At 44.7% G+C, this 19593-nt stretch overlaps 1 protein-coding gene across 1 annotated transcript in view; it reads left to right on the forward strand.

Annotated features, from left to right (window-relative positions):
- The window catches only part of DPP8 (dipeptidyl peptidase 8), an 84597-nt gene that overhangs the window by 50020 nt on the left and 14984 nt on the right, over nucleotides 1-19593 (forward strand). Inside the window, exons 12-16 of the mRNA XM_082254184.1 lie at nucleotides 2167-2246; nucleotides 7915-8067; nucleotides 12919-13054; nucleotides 13250-13395; nucleotides 19363-19509. Coding sequence (XP_082110310.1) covers nucleotides 2167-2246; nucleotides 7915-8067; nucleotides 12919-13054; nucleotides 13250-13395; nucleotides 19363-19509 — 662 coding nt within the window. The remainder of the gene's footprint in view (nucleotides 1-2166; nucleotides 2247-7914; nucleotides 8068-12918; nucleotides 13055-13249; nucleotides 13396-19362; nucleotides 19510-19593) is intronic.

Consider the following 19593-nt stretch of genomic DNA (forward strand, 5'->3'; position numbering starts at 1 on the left):
ACCAATGCAACAAAGTACTTAGTCCTATACTGTTACTTTAATAATGCCTGACATCAGGACATGAAAAGAGCCTCTCTCATGCCTAGTGCATTTTAATTGACACATTGGACTCCCTTTTTATTACTGATGTTTTATATCAGTTTTTTTTTATTTTGCAAATAAACAATAAAAAATGTGACAAAGGGCTCCATGAGCACCATGGTTTAGCTAAAGAGATGACACATAGTTATCTTTGTTCCTGGAGTCTCTGAGTAAGGCATGGGACTAAAGTTCACTACACATGTTATAATCCGATTGCTCAATCTCCTTTAGATCCCCCGAACAACTATGTAGTAGAGCTGCACGATTAATCGTATGAAAATCGCGATCTCGATTCACCCCCCCCCCATGATCTAAACCTGACATATTCTCGATTCTTTGCATAGCTGAGGGAGCAGAGAAAACAGCTGTGGAAAACTCCCAGTAACTATAAACAAAATGATTACATTGTACCTTTTCCTTCCCTCTGCCAGGGAGAAAGGAAGTTTAACCTCTTAAAGACTAGACCTTTTTCTGACACTTGTTGCTTGCAAGTTAAAATAATTTTTTTTTGCTAGAAAAGTACTTAGAACCCCCAAACATTTTATATATTTTTTTAGCAGAGACCCTACAGAATAAAATGGCGATTGTTGTAATATTTTATGTCACACTGTATTTGCGCAGCAGTCTTTCAAACGCAATTAATAAACTTTAATGAATAAAAAAAAAACGTAACAGTAAAGTTATCCCAATTTTTTTTTTTTGTTACACAGAGAATCATGAGAGAATCGTGATCTTTATTCCAATCTAATAAATCGTGATTCTCATTTTGGCCAGAATCGTGCAGCTCTACTATGTAGTATAAGGTCCTGCCTGATTGGATAGATTAGATAGGTCCTCACAATTTTGGCAGATCTAAGGTTGATTGTACAGAGATTGTAGGGTCATATTGTAATGTGTAGGGCAACCCTTAAAGCGGAGTTCCACCCAAAAGTGGAACTTCCGCTTTAGGTAGTGCTAACCCCCTGACATGCCACATTTGGCATGTCATTTTTTGGGGGGGGGGAGCGGTTACCTAGTTTTGACAGGTACCCACTCCCACTTCCGCTCGGAGCGCCGCGGCGCCCTGAGCGGAATTTCTCTTATCCCCCTCCCTCCCTGCAATCTTCTGGGACATGTCGGAGGTCCCAGAAGATTGCCGGCCAATCACGACGCGTAGCGCAACTCGCGCATGCGCAGTGCGTACCTGGCTGTGAAGCTGCAAAACTGTCACAGCCGGGTGCCCACACCAGTGATGCCGGAGAGCAGAGAGGGAGAAGAGCGAGGCTTCGGGCGGCCGCATCGCTGGACCGGTGAGTGTGTTAGGCTGGAACTCCGCTTTAAGCCCCCCGTACACATAAGCAGAATGTCAGGAGACATCGGCAAAAAAAAAAAAAACGGCCAACATTTGGCCTGTGTGTATGCCGCCCTGTCCAAGAGAAGCAGTTTGGCTGGCTTCTGTCAGACGAGCATGCTGGAAAACCAGCAGCCGATCAGCGCTCTCAGCCAATAGCAGGGAGCACAGATCGGGGTGTTCTTGCAGGGGGGGTGTCTGCCTGTCAGAACACAGCAGTCCAGCAGCGGAGATCGCTATACTAACTTTGCATAGTTAGTATAGCGGCTCCGACCGGAGCTGACTGCTTTTTATTATGTTCAACTCCCTGTGTACTAGGCTTTATCCATGTGATAAAGGGAATAAGTCACATGTCTGACTCACGCTTTTTAGTCCACTATGTTAACCAGAAATTGTATTGTGTTAAAAAAGGAGCCTAAAGTTTCTCCTGCTTTCTGAATAAGACTATAAAATTCAAGTGATATTCTTTTTAAAATTCTAAAAAAAAAAAAAAGCCCTGGAAATGAATAGAAAAGCATGCATTGAACCACTAAACATTCCCTTTTTTAAAATGCTCCCTTGCAATATTCAGATTTTCCATTTACTGTATTAGTTGAGGATGTGGTTGGAGGGTTGTTAATGGTATGGAAGGAGGCAGATCTTCCTACTGATGTGTTTAATATTAGGACTCGTTGTTTCTGGTTGATTGGTCACTAAAAATAATTTTCTGTACGTTCAGTAAATGGTGTTAGTCCTAACTTAACACTCTCTTACAGGTGACTTTAGGTGCCCCATAAAGGAAGAGGTGGCAGTGACCAGTGGAGAATGGGAGGTTCTTGGCAGACATGGATCTACTGTAAGTTTCTTGTCATAACCGTGACATGTATCACAAATTATATAGAGAAAGCAACTTAAAGGGCCCTTTCCCACTGGTGCGCTTCTACCACACACCTTTCAAGCGCAACAAAAACGCATGAGAAATTGTACCCTTTAAATCCTATGTAACCGTTGACAGGCTGCATTTTGAAAAGTCCTGCATGCTTGCATCTTCAGCGCACCAAAATCGCGCCTGCTGAAGAAGTAAACAAGAGTTTGGTCACCTGGTGACATTGTCCATGTATGGACCATGATATCACTGGGTGGTGACTGTCTCCATATGATGTCATCGACCGGCTGTGGGGGTGAGTCACTGGTTGTTAGGATGCTGGTGGGTTCCAAGCTCCTTAACCTCTTCCTGCCAATGTGGCTCATGTATACGGCCTCTCGGCGGGTGGGCTTTAATGGCGAGAGGCCGCATATATGCAGTATAATGTAAACACTTTTCTGTGATGAGAATGCTCGCCCTGCTCGCTCCCAGGCCAGTCACCGGCGGGCTCTTGATGCATACATGTGATCTGGAGCTTTCTGATCATGTGATCCAAATGCCCGCCTGCACCTCCCGGCATTTAGAAGCTCTTAAAGGGCCAGGTGGCAAAGCGGGTTTAACAACCTGTGACTGCTGACAGCAGGGATGAGTCGCTGGTTAAGACGCCTGTGAGTGCCGACTCCTAAAAAAAAGAAAAAAAAAAGTTACCAGCAATAGAAATGCATATGTGTTACATTAAATTTGAATGCAATGCATTAAAAACACATTAAAAAAGATAGTATGCATTTTTTAAAAATGCATTCCTCATTTTTAGGTGCACCATTGTGAAAGGGCCCTAATTCTTACCTGAAACCTTTAAATGGTACAGTATTAAAGAAAAAAAAATTGTAAATGGAATTTTCTGTTCAGCTACCTTCTGGAAATTGCATTGTTAAAACAAAACGGATTTATTAATCTATGCTTGTTCCTGGTCAGAGAATAAGAAAGCATTAAAGGTTGAGACCACCATGGTCAGAGAATAAGAAAGCATTGAAGGTTGAGACCACCATGGTCAGAGAATCAGAAAGCATTGAAGGTTGAGACAACCATGGTCAGAGAATAAGAAAGCATTGAAGGTTGAGACAACCATGGTCAGAGAATAAGAAAGCATTGAAGGTTGAGATAACCATGGTCAGAGAATAAGAAAGCATTGAAGGTTGAGACAACCATGGTCAGAGAATAAGAAAGCATTGAAGGTTGAGACAACCATGGTCAGAGAATAAGAAAGCATTGAAGGTCGAGACAACCATGGTCAGAGAATAAGAAAGCATTAAAGGTTGAGACCACCATGGTCAGAGAATCAGAAAGCATTGAAGGTTGAGACAACCATGGTCAGAGAATAAGAAAGCATTGAAGGTTGAGACAACCATGGTCAGAGAATAAGAAAGCATGGAAGGTTGAGACAACCATGGTCAGAGAATAAGAAAGCATTGAAGGTCGAGCCAACCATGGTCAGAGAATAAGAAAGCATTGAAGGTTGAGACAACCATGGTCAGAGAATAAGAAAGCATTGAAGGTTGAGACAACCATGGTCAGAGAATAAGAAAGCATTGAAGGTCGAGACAACCATGGTCAGAGAATAAGAAAGCATTGAAGGTTGAGACCACCATGGTCAGAGAATAAGAAAGCATTGAAGGTTGAGACCACCATGGTCAGAGAATAAGAAAGCATTGAAGGTTGAGACAACCATGGTCAGAGAATAAGAAAGCATTAAAGGTCGAGACAACCATGGTCAGAGAATAAGAAAGCATTAAAGGTTGAGACCACCATGGTCAGAGAATCAGAAAGCATTGAAGGTTGAGACAACCATGGTCAGAGAATAAGAAAGCATTGAAGGTTGAGACAACCATGGTCAGAGAATAAGAAAGCATTGAAGGTTGAGACAACCATGGTCAGAGAATCAGAAAGCATTGAAGGTTGAGACAACCATGGTCAGAGAATCAGAAAGCATTGAAGGTCGAGACAACCATGGTCAGAGAATAAGAGAGCATTGAAGGTTGAGACAACCATGGTCAGAGAATAAGAAAGCATTGAAGGTTGAGACAACCATGGTCAGAGAATAAGAAAGCATTGAAGGTTGAGACAACCATGGTCAGAGAATAAGAAAGCATTGAAGGTCGAGACAACCATGGTCAGAGAATAAGAAAGCATTAAAGGTTGAGACCACCATGGTCAGAGAATCAGAAAGCATTGAAGGTTGAGACAACCATGGTCAGAGAATAAGAAAGCATTGAAGGTTGAGACAACCATGGTCAGAGAATAAGAAAGCATTGAAGGTTGAGACAACCATGGTCAGAGAATCAGAAAGCATTGAAGGTCGAGACAACCATGGTCAGAGAATAAGAGAGCATTGAAGGTTGAGACAACCATGGTCAGAGAATAAGAAAGCATTGAAGGTTGAGACAACCATGGTCAGAGAATAAGAAAGCATTGAAGGTTGAGACCACCATGGTCAGAGAATAAGAAAGCATTGAAGGTCGAGACAACCATGGTCAGAGAATAAGAAAGCATTGAAGGTTGAGACAACCATGGTCAGAGAATAAGAAAGCATTGAAGGTCGAGACAACCATGGTCAGAGAATAAGAAAGCATTAAAGGTTGAGACCACCATGGTCAGAGAATCAGAAAGCATTGAAGGTTGAGACAACCATGGTCCGAGAATAAGAAAGCATTGAAGGTTGAGACAACCATGGTCAGAGAATAAGAAAGCATTGAAGGTTGAGACAACCATGGTCAGAGAATAAGAAGGCATTGAAGGTTGAGACAACCATGGTCAGAGAATAAGAAAGCATTGAAGGTTGAGACCACCATGGTCAGAGAATAAGAAAGCATTGAAGGTTGAGACAACCATGGTCAGAGAATCAGAAAGCATTGAAGGTTGAGACAACCAATCAACTAGCATTTTGAGGAGGTGGTCAGCATTTTTTTATTAGGGGACACTCTGGGTTATAGTGCGTGCCTCTAGTATGTCTCCTTACTGGTTGTACCCCTCTGTGCTGGCAGTAAGGACTCTATTTTATCTTGTTTAATATGTTTTTAATTGTTTTTCTCGAAGATAATTATTGTATAGATTGCCGCTAAAGCAGTAGTAAAGCCCGCTTTATTTTTACCTACAGGCAAGCTAATAGGACAAGCTAATAAGGCTTAATAGTAGGTAATATGAATTTCTCCTAAACCTGCATTGTTAAGGAGATATTCACCCTAGATGCAGCCAGTTGCGCCACCGGTGCATGCGCTCTCTGACAGACCTTCGGAGCTTCTTGTTTGAACCCAAGGTTCCCACGCACATGTACAGGAGTGACGTAATCACGGCTCTGGCTAATCACATAGCCAGAGCACGCACACTTGGTAGAAAGACCAGGGGAAGATGTCAGCCCTCTCAGCAGTGACAGCGTAGCGCTGCAGGGCTTCATTTCATGGTAAGTATTCTATAATGTGCTAATATGCAATGCATACAAGCACATTATGCTATTGCCTTACAGGTGTGTTTTTTTTTTTTTTTTTTTTAAGAACAGCCGCGGCTTACTACCGCTTTAGCCACTTTACCACCGGAGGATTTTGCTGTCTTACGTCCAGGCCACTTTTTGCGATTCGGCACTGTGCGACTTTAACTGACAATTGCGCGGTCATGCGACGCCGTACCCAAACAAAATTTACGTCCTTTTTTTCCCCACAGAGCTTTCTTTTGGTGGTATTTGATCACCTCTGCGTTTTTTTTTTATTTATTTATTTTTTTTTCATTTTTTGCGATAATAAAAAAAGCGACAATTTTGAAAAAATAACAATATTTTTCTACTTTGACAGTTAAAACATATCCAATATATTCAATTTTTGTCATATATTTAGGCCAAAATTTATTTAGCTACATGTCTTTGACAAAAAAATTCTAAATGAGCGTATTTTTAACCGCTTTAAGACCGGAAGATTTTACCCCATTCCTGACCAGGCCACATTTTGCGATTCGGCACTGCGTTTCTTTAACGGACAATTGCGCGGTCGTGCGATGCTGTACCGAAATTAAATTTATGTCCTTTTTTTTCCCCCCCCCACAAACAGAGCTTTCATTTGGTGGTATTTGATCACCTGTGCGATTTTTACTTTTTGCGCTATAAACAAAAAAAAGAGCGACAATTTTGAAAAAATAACAATATTTTTCACATCTTTTTATATGAAATTCCCCCAAAAAATTTAAAAATCCAAATTTTTAACATTTTAGGCCAATTTGTTTTCTGCTACATATGTTTGGTAAAAAAAAATCGCAATCAGCGTATTTTGATTGGTTTGCGCAAAAGTTATCGCAGCTACTAACTACGGGAAATTCATGTAATTTTTATTTATTAACTAGTAATGGCGGCGATCTGCGTGTTTTTTTTTTTTTTTTTTTTTTTTTTTTTTTTTTTTTTTTTTGCGTGACTGCGACATTGCGGCGGACAGATCGGACCCCTAACTGACATTTTTGACACTTTTGGGGGTACCAGTGACATTACTACAGTAATCAGTGCTATACATATGCACTGTTACTGTAAAAATGACACTGGCAGGGAAGGGGTTAACTTTTATTGGTGATCAAGGGGTTAATGTATGCCTGGTGCTTACTGACGTGTGTGGGGGGAGGGGACTGTGTGACACAAGAGGCACTTTTCCACTGCAAGTACCGGCTCGGCTCTACTCGGCTCTGCTTGGCCCTGTTTGCTTTTCCACTGCTGGTACCGCATGGTACGGTGTTGGAACGGTTCGGTACGGTACGGTATAGGTTTGCTTTTCCACTAAAGTAGTACTAAAGTTAAGTGGGTGGGATAACAACGGGGTGGGTGGGATTCTCTGACCAATCAGTGGCTAGTAGTGACTGCATGCAAAGGATTGTGGGATATGGTACCAGTTGGAACCACAATCGAGTAGGTACTGTACCGTTCGGTTCCATGCAGTGGAAAAGCAAACCTATACCGTACCGAACCGTTCGGACACAATACCATGCGGTACCAGCAGTGGAAAAGCACAAAAGCAAGCTGAACCGTTACGGTTCCATGCAGTGGAAAAGCGCCAAAGGACAGATCGTAGGTTGAGCTATGCTGAATCCTGTAATCTGCCCCTGCCTGTCACTTAGGAGATCCGCCCGCTTTGTTTACACAAGTGGGCGGATCTCCACACTCGATCCCCGACGATCGGGGAAGAGCAGCGGTGATCACCGCCGCCCCTCCCCTGGCTGACTGAATACTGCGGGAGCGAGCCTCCGGCGGCGCGCGAGCGCTGCCTACAAGGGGAGGAGTCCAGCGACGTAGGTCTATGTCGCTGGACGATATCGAGCCACTTTGCTGCAGTACGGTCAACGTGACCGGTCGGCAAGTGGTTAACCTGATACCCACTTGTTGTCTTCTGTTGGTATTGGCTGGTTTTTATGAATTGTATATTATCTGAACCCCTTGATTAAAAAGTACTTTTACCTGCATTAGCTGTGTTTTGTAGCATATTTGCAAACCTTTTGCATCCCTGATTTGATAGTTTATTTACCATTTTCTAATCCCTGGATGCACTGTTGCATCTCTTTTTAAATGTCCGCTGTAAATTGTCTAGCTATATTTCATTACTTGACATTCACACAATAACTTTTCTTATCGGTTCAGATTCGGGTGGATGAGATCAATAAGTTGGTCTATTTTGAGGCTACAAAAGACACCCCTCTAGAACACCATTTATATGTTACCAGCTATGAAACTCCTGGAGAGGTGACGAGACTCACGGACCTGGGCTTTTCCCATTCCTGTTGTGTTAGCAAGGTAAGATGCTTCAGTAAATTCTATGTAAACCCAAACAACGGACTTCCCTTATTCTCTCCCTTTTTGGTCTGCTAAACAAACCATTGAATGTTTTGTTTTGTAATCTGTTCAATAAGTGCAAAAAATACCTGTTGATTTGGGCAAAAATGTTGTGAGTTGAAAACCTTCCTGTGCTCTCCGCCGGTGTACAAGCGTGGGTTTTGATGGAGAGGTTTGTGCTCTTTGTAATGTGTCAGGGCTGACACCTCATGCTTAAGAATTTAGAGCCAAAAATACACTGTGCTGTCAAAGAGGAAGGTAGGGGGGCTTCCTGTATTTCTGGCACATCAGCTGTTATTTTCTGTACAAGCAACATGTTTAACCACTTCAGCTCCAGAAGATTTACCCCCCCCCCCCCTCATGATCAGGCCATTTTTTGAACTGCTTAGCTTTTGCACTGCGGCACTGCTTAGCTTTTGCACTGCGGCACTGCTTAGCTTTTGCACTGCGGCACTGCTTAGCTTTTGCACTGCGGCACTGCTTAGCTTTTGCACTGCGGCACTGCTTAGCTTTTGCACTGCGGCACTGCTTAGCTTTTGCACTGCGGCACTGCTTAGCTTTTGCACTGCGGCACTGCTTAGCTTTTGCACTGCGGCACTGCTTAGCTTTTGCACTGCGGCACTGCTTAGCTTTTGCACTGCGGCACTGCTTAGCTTTTGCACTGCGGCACTGCTTAGCTTTTGCACTGCGGCACTGCTTAGCTTTTGCACTGCGGCACTGCTTAGCTTTTGCACTGCGGCACTGCTTAGCTTTTGCACTGCGGCACTGTTTAGCTTTTGCACTGCGGCACTGCTTAGCTTTAACTAGCTGACAATTGCACGGTCGGGCAACACTGTACCCAAAAACCCACAGATAGAACTTTTTTTGTTGGGGGTATTTGATCACCTCTGCAGTTATTTTTTTGTGCTATAAACAAAAAGACTGACAATTTTGGAACAAAAAAAAAAAAAAAATTTTACTTTATCAAACACATACCCAAGAAAAAAAGTAAAAAATGTAATTTCTTCATGAATTTAAGCCAATATGTATTTTGCTACATGGGTTTGGTAAAAAAAAATCCTAATAAGCGTAAAATGATTGATTATAGCGCCTACAAACTATGGGATAGATTTATTAAATTTTTAATTTTTTGTTACTAGTAATGGCAGCGATCAGCAATTTTTAGCAGGACTGCGACATTGCGGTGGACAAATTTGACATGAAGGGGACCAGTAACAACAATACAGTGATCAGTGCTAAAAAAAATGCACTGTCACTGTACTAATGACACTGGCAATGAAGGGGGTTAACATCGGGGGCGATCAAAGGGTTAAATGTGTTCCCTGGGAGTTCTTGCTAACTGTGGGGGAGGTGCTTTGACTGGGGGGGGGAGACAGATCCGTGTTCCTGCTTAGCAGAAACCCAAGATCTCCATCTTCTCCCTCTGACAGAACGTCAATCCGCCTTGTCTGATTGGCTCCTGCTGTGTCCAATCACAGCGGAAACAGGTCGCCGGCGGGACCTGGAACAAAGAATGACTTACAAGTACGTGATTTTGCGTTTAAGGGCTGCCCTACTGCAGTATATATGCGTGGGGCAATCCTGAAGCGTTAAAGGGGAAATGTGTGTGTATTGCAGAGTTGTACATAACATTTATTTTACCTTGACATATGCTTTAAAATAATGCTTGCTCTTTGGTTCATTATCACAAATGTATATAACAATACATTTTGTGGGGGTTTCACAGAGTCAGTCCTCAGCCCTTTCCTCCCTAACATCACAGTGCCCCCTTTTTAAATCTCTGCTTCCCCTGCACAGTCCTACCTTCGGGCAGGGCAGAGGCAGTTATTAGCCTGTGTGTCATCTCCCACCCCTCCGCTGATGCTATCCTGCCAGCAGGGCAGGAGGAGCTCAGATCTGGACGGTAGGGCTGGAGCTGCCCAACCTATGTTGGCAAGAGGGCAATTACCCACTTCTTAATATGTAAAGGCTCCCGCTCTGTTGCTTCTGCTGCACTGCTGATAGGATGACATCGGTGGCCAGGCGGGAGACCGGGGAGAGGGGGCACAGTTTTTTTTTTTTTTTGTTTTTTTTTTTAATTATATTTTTATTCGAAGAAAAAAGAACACATTACAGAAAATAAAAAAAGCAGTAAACAAGCATGTGAGGGGAATGTTGCCCCCGGAGGGAACAGAAAGACATAAAGTAAATAGCATCAAAGAACAGAGTCCGATGAAGCACAGAACTGCAATACAGCAGGTATAAAGCAACACCCCAACCTAGAAGATCATGTATCCAAGAGAGAACAGGGATCAGATAGATCCCGAAGCATATAAATCCCAATCATTCCAAACTGCATTAAATTAAATTAACAGTTGCCGTCAGGGATTCCATCTCCCGAATCTCCTAGACCAGACGTAGTAAAAGAGATTTATCAGGAGGTGAACGCTGTAGCCAACAAAGCGGGACAGCCCTCCTAGCTGCCAGCAGGAGAAAGGAAATCAATTTGTTTGCGTGTCTGGAGATCCCAGGGAATGGTAGGCCCAACAAATAATGCATAGGATCAAGCGGCAAGTGTAAGCCTGTAATTGATAGAAGCAAAGCCATGACCATAGACCAGGCTGTATGAGGGAACATTTCCAGAAAATGTGAAAGAGGGTACCCCCTTCCACCCCACAACGCCAGCACAAAGCGGAGCAGGATGGGTTCATCTTGTGAAGGCGGACCAGAGTCCTATACCAAAACAAGAGAATCTCAAGAGTGGTCTCTCTCTGCGCCACGCATCTAGAAGACTTAAAGGCAGAAGTCCAAATTTTATTCCACATGGGTAATGTGATCAAGTGTCTCGGACCATTTACGCATATAAGAGTGATACTCTTCAGTCAGCGGCGCGGCATCATGAAGGATATTGTAAATTGAGGACCCCAGATGACCCTGATGGGGACCACGTGCGCATAGAAATTCAAAAGCAGTGGGCCTCTCCAGGGAAAGTGATGGCGACAATGTTCTAAAATAATTGCGAATTTGGAGGTAAAAATTAAAGAGAGTGCTTCGGTAATGCGAATTTATCTCGAAGTTTCTCAAAGGTAAAGAAGTTACGAGACACCGGATGGACCAAGTTTGGGGGCACAGTCTAAGTGACATGCCTGCGGTCCTGGGAGGACTGTCATGGACCGCGGTTGTCGCTCACCTCCTGCTGCGTGGCCCGGTAAATAACAGGCAGTTGACTGGGGGTTGGGGATCCCTGTACTAACCAATGGTCATTATACAGTACAACGCAGATAAATGAACCAAAACAATAAAGGGATGACCAGCGATCCCAACTATAAAGGACTTCGTAAAGAGAAGTGGAGATGGAGAGAGGGGAAAAAAAAGTTGCTTCTGACAGCCCAGGTCCTGGCCCCCTACCCCATCACCCCAGCCTCGGTCCTATGCAAGTGACTGTATCACACCCAGGGATTTCAGATCTTTTGGTGTGCTTGCCATTTTTGATGAAGCATTATCCAAGTTATTTTGTTCTTACTCGCTGCTATATTGACAGTAAACAACTTGCATGCCTTAGCATCGGACATTTTTTGCTCCTAAAATATATAAAAAGCGAAGACATTTCAATGGCTGTGCTGACACAAAATGAAATCAAGATGAAACAAGGGGACGTAGCTTGATGGCGGAGCGAGCAGCTTAATTCAGAGGCTCCGGCTTTCTTCTACAATCCTACACTACATCCTGCAGAGGAATTTCTTCCAAACCACCCAGTGTCTTTTCTCACGGTGGTGGATACCTCTCTGAGCCTCCAGCATGGTCACAATCGGGCAGACTATGGCTTTATCAGCGGTGGAAAAGCTGACTCGGTTGCACAGGCAAGATGGCGCCGACCGTCCTGCACTTGCTTGCTCAATGCCACCCTCTCTCCTCCTCTCCCAGAGCGATTCCTCCACGTTGCTCTCCCTCTAGCCTCTCCTGGCTTGCAATTGCAAAAGGTCTCCTACTCCTCTGGGCTCTCCACATGGTTCTGTCCCTGAGGGGGACCCTGATCAGCAGCCTCCTGAGCCTACTCTATCATAGATTATGTAGGCCTTTCAGGATTGCAAAGCTACACTTACTACACAAATAGAGACCATCCATATTGAAGCAAGATGTTCAGAATCTGAGGAAGAGGACAAGTATGGCTAAAGAACGTATTCACTCCTTGGAGGATACTCTGCATCCTTTTTCTGCCTCCGTTCGAACAGCCACAGATGAAATGCAAGGTTGTTAGATTTCTTTTAACGTTGATAGATGTAAGCCAGCAACTTGGTGGACCCCAACGTTGAAAATCTTTATTGGCTACACAAGTACATTCAGTAAAACATTGCTAACGTGTTTTGGCCGCTGTAGTCTTACTCATAGCATAATCCTACTCATAGCATAATCATGCAATGAGTAAGGCCTCAGCAGCTGAAACGCGTTAGCATGGTTTTACTGGATGTACTTGTGTAGCCAATAAAGATTTTCAATGTTGGGGTCCACCAAGTTGCTGGCTTGCATCTATCAATGTTAAAAGTATTGAGGGACTGCACAGCTCAGCCACGAGCTTCAGTTTTCAGCCTTGGATAGCGTCACCAGCAGGAGAGCTTGGCTATTGTATTCAGTGATTCGTTGTTAGATTTGTTTATTGCACTTTTTGAGATTTTTCTGCGTATTTTATTATGTACTGTTTTGATTAAAAAAAAAATCTGTAAATCTATCTTTAAAAAAAAAAAAAAAATGAAGCAAAATGTTCATTCATACAACATTATATTTAAGCTGCGTGTATCCTGGACCAATATGACCTTCTGTTTATCTTCCATGCAGCACTGCGATATGTACATCAGCCGTTTCAGCAGCCAAACCCTTCCACATGCAGTACATCTTTTTAAAATAAAAGGCACTGGGTCTGATCCTGCCCAGAGGGACAAGGAATTTTGGGCCACTCTCCTTGAGTCACCAGGTAAGATGCCTAAAATATTTCCTATCTTCGGTCATCGGAAAAATGTTTTATCAACTGCCATAATATATCTCAGCTGAAAGATCCTGCAAACACAACCACGTTGGAAATGTCAAGTATCTAATCATTGTATTTGGCTGTAAAGCACCATTCCCTTTTCTGGAATATTTCATCCTAGTTTACCTTTTGTTATCTCAGGAGCTGTCCCTGGGTATGTCGCCCCAGAAATATTCTCTTTCCCCAGTCGGACAGGATTTACCCTCTATGGCATGATGTATCGGCCTCATCAGCTACAGCCAAGGAAGAAGTACCCTACTGTCCTTTTTATTTATGGAGGACCACAGGTGAGACTGCGTATTCAGTTATATCCAAAGCTGATTTTCCTAAACTGAACGTAGACCTAGAACCTCATGTGTAAAAAAAGAGACTTATAAGGCTCCATTCACACCTGGGCGTTTTCAGCTCCAAAAACGCTCAAAAGAAACGCTTCCAAAACGCCCAACAAGTAAAACCCCATTCATTTAAATGGCCCCTGTTCACATCTGAGCGTTTTGCAAAACGCCTGTAGCTGAAAAAAGTACATGAGCTTCTTTTTGGGCTGATTACCAGCGTTTTTGATAGCTGTCAATGAAAAACGCCTGAAAAAATCGCGGTAAAAACGCTACGCTCAAGTGTGAATGCAGCCTATGTAGCGTGCAATTATACACTTCCTAAAAAGCGTGCAATTATACACTTCCTATAGGCAATCTACAGTGGGTAAAAGTACAGGCAGTCCCATTGTTACAAACAAGATCAGGTCTGTAGGTTAGGTTTGTTCTTAAGTTGAATTGTTTGTAAGTTGGAACATGTACATTTTTTTTTTTTTTTGGGTGTAGCTTCAGCCAAAATTGCTTCCCTATGCTATCCAAAATTTTTGGATAGCATAGGGAAGGGTTAGCAATCCTGTAACATTTGTTTTGCGGTCTGTGTTCCTGTTAAGAAGATTTTACCTCACTTTCTGTCCCTATGACAATTGGATTTTGAAAATTTTGGGTTGTCGTGGAAACAAGGATTGGTGATAAAACTTCAGTAGGGACACCTTTTTCCAATGATGACTCTTACAGGAGTGAATTTCCCCTCCTTGGGGATAGATTTTCTCACTTTCTGTTGTATCCCTCCGTTTGCAAGTAGGAGTCATTTGTAAGTCGGATGTTTGTGACCCAGAGACCGCCTGTATTGGACACCTCACTATTTTTTTCTAGGTAAATGTATTTCTAAAGGTGCTATTGACATGACATTTTCACCCCATGTTGGTAACAACCCATGCAATCCATACATAAAAGGAAACCAAAACACGCTAACTGAAATGTATTTAATACTTTGTACAAAATCCTTTGTTGGTAATGACCACTTCAAGACTCCTCCTGTATGGAGAAACTAGTCGCATGCGTTGCTCAAGTGTGATTTTTGGACCATTCTTCCACACAAATTAGACTTCAAATCTTGAAGGTTCCGTAGGCCTCTTCTATGAGCTCTGATTTTTAGTTCTTTCCATAGATTTTCTATTTGGATCAAGTCAGGTCTTAGTTTACCCACTGTATATACTGTGAAGTCTGAGTATAACATTTTATATACAACCTATCATCTGTTAAGATTTTGAAATAAATTACATGTCCTGTCTTGTGTTTTATATGGCACTGTAGCTTTTCCATTTTTCTTTTACCACAATTCCACTTCATTATTTTTATTATTATTGTTAGACAAGATTGCGCAGCGCTTTACAACATGAGGACAGACAGTACAGTTACACTACAATTCAATACAGGAGGAATCGGAGGGCCCTGCTTGTTAGAGCTTACAATCTAAATCTGGGTGCAAACTTGTCCGAATATCAGTAATTTCAGCAGGAACCGGCCAACATTTGGACCATGTGTACAGCTGTCCTTCCGATAGAAGCCGATTTAACAATCTGCTTTCTCTTTCGTTCATTGACAGCCACAGCTCCTGATCTTAACCATTTGGTTATACTGCCCCCTACAGGTGTAGGACACCAGGCAGAAAAAAAATATCTGGCTATGCCTATGGGCAGTCCCAGGGGGTATACTCCCTCTCTGCTATAGGTACTCAGTTTTTTTTTTTTTCTGCCTAGTCAGGAGTAAGGACCTAGTTCCTTGCTGGGATCTCTGGTCCTGGCAAATTTTTGTCTTTTTAGATTTTTTTTTTTTCTCCTAGTTTTTTCATGTCAGATCTACAATCAACTGCCAGACTGTGTGATGGGCTGGATAATGTAGATCCAGTGGCCATCCCAGTCTGGCAGCGAGCGCGCTCAGACCTCAGCTCTGCGCTAGGTTGACTGCGACATAGCCCCACCGGACGGGGCTGGCCTGCGAGTTACATCTCATGAGGTGGCATTAGACCGGGGTCTCGGCCCAAGTTGCAGCCTTTTTCCTGGCCGACAGCCCCCCCCATTTCGATGGTGAAGGGTTCTGTCTGGAGCAGTGCCCGCCTTGTTCCTGGTATGGTGAGTAGCTGTCCCCTCTCATTCCCTGGAGGGGTGGACGTGGGTCCCTCCATGGGACGGTCGGACCCCCGGGTCCCCCTCCTTCCCGCCAGGTACCTCCATCTGTTGTCCCCTCCTAACCCCCCCCCTTTCCACTTATGCTGGGGCTGTGTGGGTGGTCTGGTCCGTCTCCTGGGGTGGGGGCAGGGCACTATGCTGGAGATGGGGTGCGCCGCCGGCGACTGAATGATCTGCTGTGCGGGGGGGCTGTACCTGGTGGGGGCTCCTGACAGGGCTCCTTGTCATGCCTGGGCCTGTCCTTGATGCCTCCAGGGTCCCTGGAAGCCTCGTGGTGCTGCCATTTTATTGTAGCCTTGTGTTGCAGTACACGGTGGCCATGTTTGTGTAATCCGGCGGCCATTTTGCGGTGGTCTGCCATAGTAAACAGCGGCGGCCATGTCTGTGGAGCCTTCTGGGCGGTGTTTTCAATGGGAGCCCCTCCTCATCCCTTGGTGCTGACTCCTGGATCCTTTAATTTCCTGATCGCCACTCGTGGAGTGCAGATTCTTCTGGTGGTTGCGGTGCCTGGTTTCTGCTGGGTAGGGAGTCTGGTGGGGTCCTCTCCCTCTCTGCTGAGGATCGATTGGTGCTCTGTGACTGGCAACCGGGTGGTGCTGCCAGAGTGGTGGGGTTTGTTCCTAGCAGTGTTTTACTCTTTTTGTTGTGGGGTCCCCCTGGTGACTCATGGAGTCTTTGGAGCACATCTCCCCACCTGATCCCCTCTCTGGGGCTGTGGGGCCCTCCGGGTCCCATCCATCCATGCACTGACAGCCGTCCTGGAGTCCTTTGTGTCCCAGGTGAAGGTAGCTGGCTGGCATAAAGCGACCCCTGCCTTCTTTTGCCTCATCTGTCTCATCCGTTCCTGAATCTGATTCGACTTCCACAGACTTTGGTCATCCTGCTGGGTCAGTGACCACGTGCCCTGAATCCTCATAGTGAGGCAGGACTCTTCACTTCTGCAACTGTGCATGAAGAGGCGCTGGTGGACGCACTGAGTGTATCTGTGCTTGAGACAAATCGGAGGGCGCGGCTGCGACAGAGGCGCAGGTTCCCTCTGGCGCTCACAAGCCATCCAGACTGGCAAAGGTGTTCCCTTTCCCCTCCTATTTTGACAGAATTGGCACTAAAGAGTGGGGACGACCAAAGCAACCCCTTGGGGTCCCTAAGCGAGTTGCTAGGCAATACCCCTGTAAGGAGTCACTTCTTAAGAAGTGGAGTGTTCCACCGGTGGTGGACCCTCCAGTTTCCAGATTAAACAAGGCAGCCATGATTCCGGTTGAGGAGTCCCCTGCCTTTAAGGACCTGGCTGACAGGAAAGCAGGGGTCTGTGGCCTGCAATATGTAAACCCTGGCTGGTTCGGCACGGAGGCCGATGTCCCCATTGCCCCGGTGTTCTAGACTCTGACCGAATGAGCTAAGCTTTTGCGCCGTGACCTGAAGGGGGAAAAGCTCCCTCCTGCCTTTTGCTGAGCTGGCGGACCAGATGGTCCAGGAGCTGCAGTTTATCTGTGATGCCTCTTTTGGATGCGGCTCCCCTGATGGCTCGCCTCCGTTTTTGCAGTGGTCCTTCGGCTTCTCTTTTGGCTCAAGTGCTGGTCTGCAGATCAGACTTCGAAAAAGGCCTTGACTGATCTTCCTTTTCAAGGAGATCGCCTGTTTGGTGCTACCCTGGATGACATCATTAAAGATCTCATAGGGGGGAAGAGTACCTTTCTTCCGAAGGCTAGACGTGGGCTCCCTTTTTTTTTTTTTTTTTTTTTTTTCGTCACTCAGGGCCGACTGACAAGGGATCGAAGCGTACTTGGTCTGGCAAGTTAATAGCAGGACGGTGCGCCCTCACTCATATGTGGTGGGGGATGTCTTTGCTGGTTCATGGACCCGTGGACTTCACTGGTACCAGACAAGTGGGTCCACGAGGTCCTACGCTCCGGCTACAAGATCGAGTTTTTTGTTGTTACCCTTTGGTAAGTTTCTTCCTTTCAGCGTGCGACTGTCCCCGGTCTGCTTACAGGCTCTTTTTGGGGCGTTGCAAGACCTTTTATGTCAAAGGGTGAGTGTCCAGGTTCCGACTCAAAATGTTTTCATGGGTTTTTACTCCTGTTTACAGTCCCCGGGAAGGAAGGCAAGGTGCTTACAATTCTGGACCTCAAGGCGCTGAACTGCTTTGTGCGGGCGCAGAAGTTCAGAATGAAGTCCATTCTCATTGTGGTGGCTTCGCTGTATCGGATTTTCTTGCCTCCGTGGACATCAAGGACACTGATCTTCACATTCCAAAATGTATCGGTTACCAGCGCTTCCTTCGCTTTGCTGTAAGAGAGGAGCATTATCAGTTTGTGGCGTTACCCTTTGGTCTTGCCTCTGCTCCTCGGGTCTTCACGAAAGTGTTGGCCCCGGTGCTAGCATTGTTACGCCAATGGGGAATCGCGGTACTGGACTACTTGGATGACCTCTCTCTGCGAGAGGATTCTCCTATTGCTCTGGTGGAAAACCTGGAGATCACCATACAAATTTTGAGGGAGTTTGGCTGGATTCTGTATTTTCAGTCTGCTTTGGTTCCATCCACAAAGCTTGACTAGCTGTGTCTGACTCTGGACTCGGCTTTAGCCAGAGTGCTCCTTCCTCTGGACAAACTCCAGAAACTGCAGGCTGCAATTCGTCTGCTGCTGTCCAGCAGATGGTCATCCCTCCGGACTTGCATGCGGGTGCTGGCCTGATAATTTTTTTGCAGGACACTCAAGCAGTATTTACAGCATAGAAAATTCAGGAAAATACTAATCAGTAAGAGCCCATGTCTAAGATCATGTAATCGCACTACACTACTATGAGACCTTGAATTCTATTTCTTACAGTGTAATAAGATATGGAATATTTAAATTTCCACTAAGGGAAACCCCCCTTGCAATAGTAATCCCCGACTAGAAAATGTAAAACAAAAAATGTGACATTTAGTCTTTGAAAATACAGGAGTGTTGGAGTTTTTTCTCTTAAAAACCTTATTAGTCACATTTTAGAAAAAACAAAACAAACCTGTTAACTGCTCTGTGTAAAGGTTTTGCACGAGCTGCCTGGATCCTCCTATTCCCAAGCCTGCACTCCTGGCTCCTCCCTCCTGCTGGGTGCTCCCACAGCAAGCAGCTTGCTCTGAGGGCACCCAAGCAGACGCGTTCACGACCCGTGGCTGTGTGTCCATTCACACACAGCCACAGGTCGGTTCCACCCCTTCTTTCTCCTCATTGGCTCAATGGCTGTGATTGACAATGGCTCCTGCTGCTGCCAAAAGCCAATCAGGAGTGCGAGCCCTGGGGAAAGGGAAAGCTCTCCTGAACATCGCTGGATCAAGAGGGGGGCTCAGGTAAGTATAAGCGGGGGCTGCTGCACACAGAAGGGTTTTTTTATCTTCATGCATAGGATGCATGAAGGTAAACCTTCTGCCTTTAGAACCACTTTAAAGCCAAACTCCAAATTTTAGTGAACTTTAACTTCCTTCACTAACACATGCAGCTGCTGTGTGTGTGCCGTATAAACTGTATGGAGCATTAGCTACATACAGTATACAACGCTGTGTTCGGGCATTGGTAGGTGCATTTCCTGTCCCACTCCTGCAACAAAATCGAGTAGGACTGAGCACTGCTCAGCCATTCACAGATAGTCTTTTATTTTAGTAATGAATATAAGGCCTCTGGTTGGCTGAGGTGGGCAGATGACCTGAAGTCTCTTTAATGTACAAGAACAGTAGATCTAATCTTATTCTTTTTTTCCTTATTTTCCTCAGGTTCAACTAGTTAACAATCGATTTAAGGGAGTGAAGTATTTCCGGCTGAATACCCTCGCTTCTCTTGGTTATGTAGTTGTAGTCATTGATAATCGTGGTTCTTGTCACCGTGGTTTGAAGTTTGAAGGCGCATTTAAGTACAAGATGGTAAGAAAAGGGTAGAGGTGAATTGGAAGTGCTTTCTTCTTTTCAAGTGTACGTCTGGGCACATTTGTGGATAATGAAAATCAG

This window comes from Pelophylax lessonae, assembly GCF_965119305.1.
Source record: "Pelophylax lessonae genome assembly, chromosome: 4".
In the NCBI taxonomy this organism is placed as follows: Eukaryota; Metazoa; Chordata; class Amphibia; order Anura; family Ranidae; genus Pelophylax; species Pelophylax lessonae.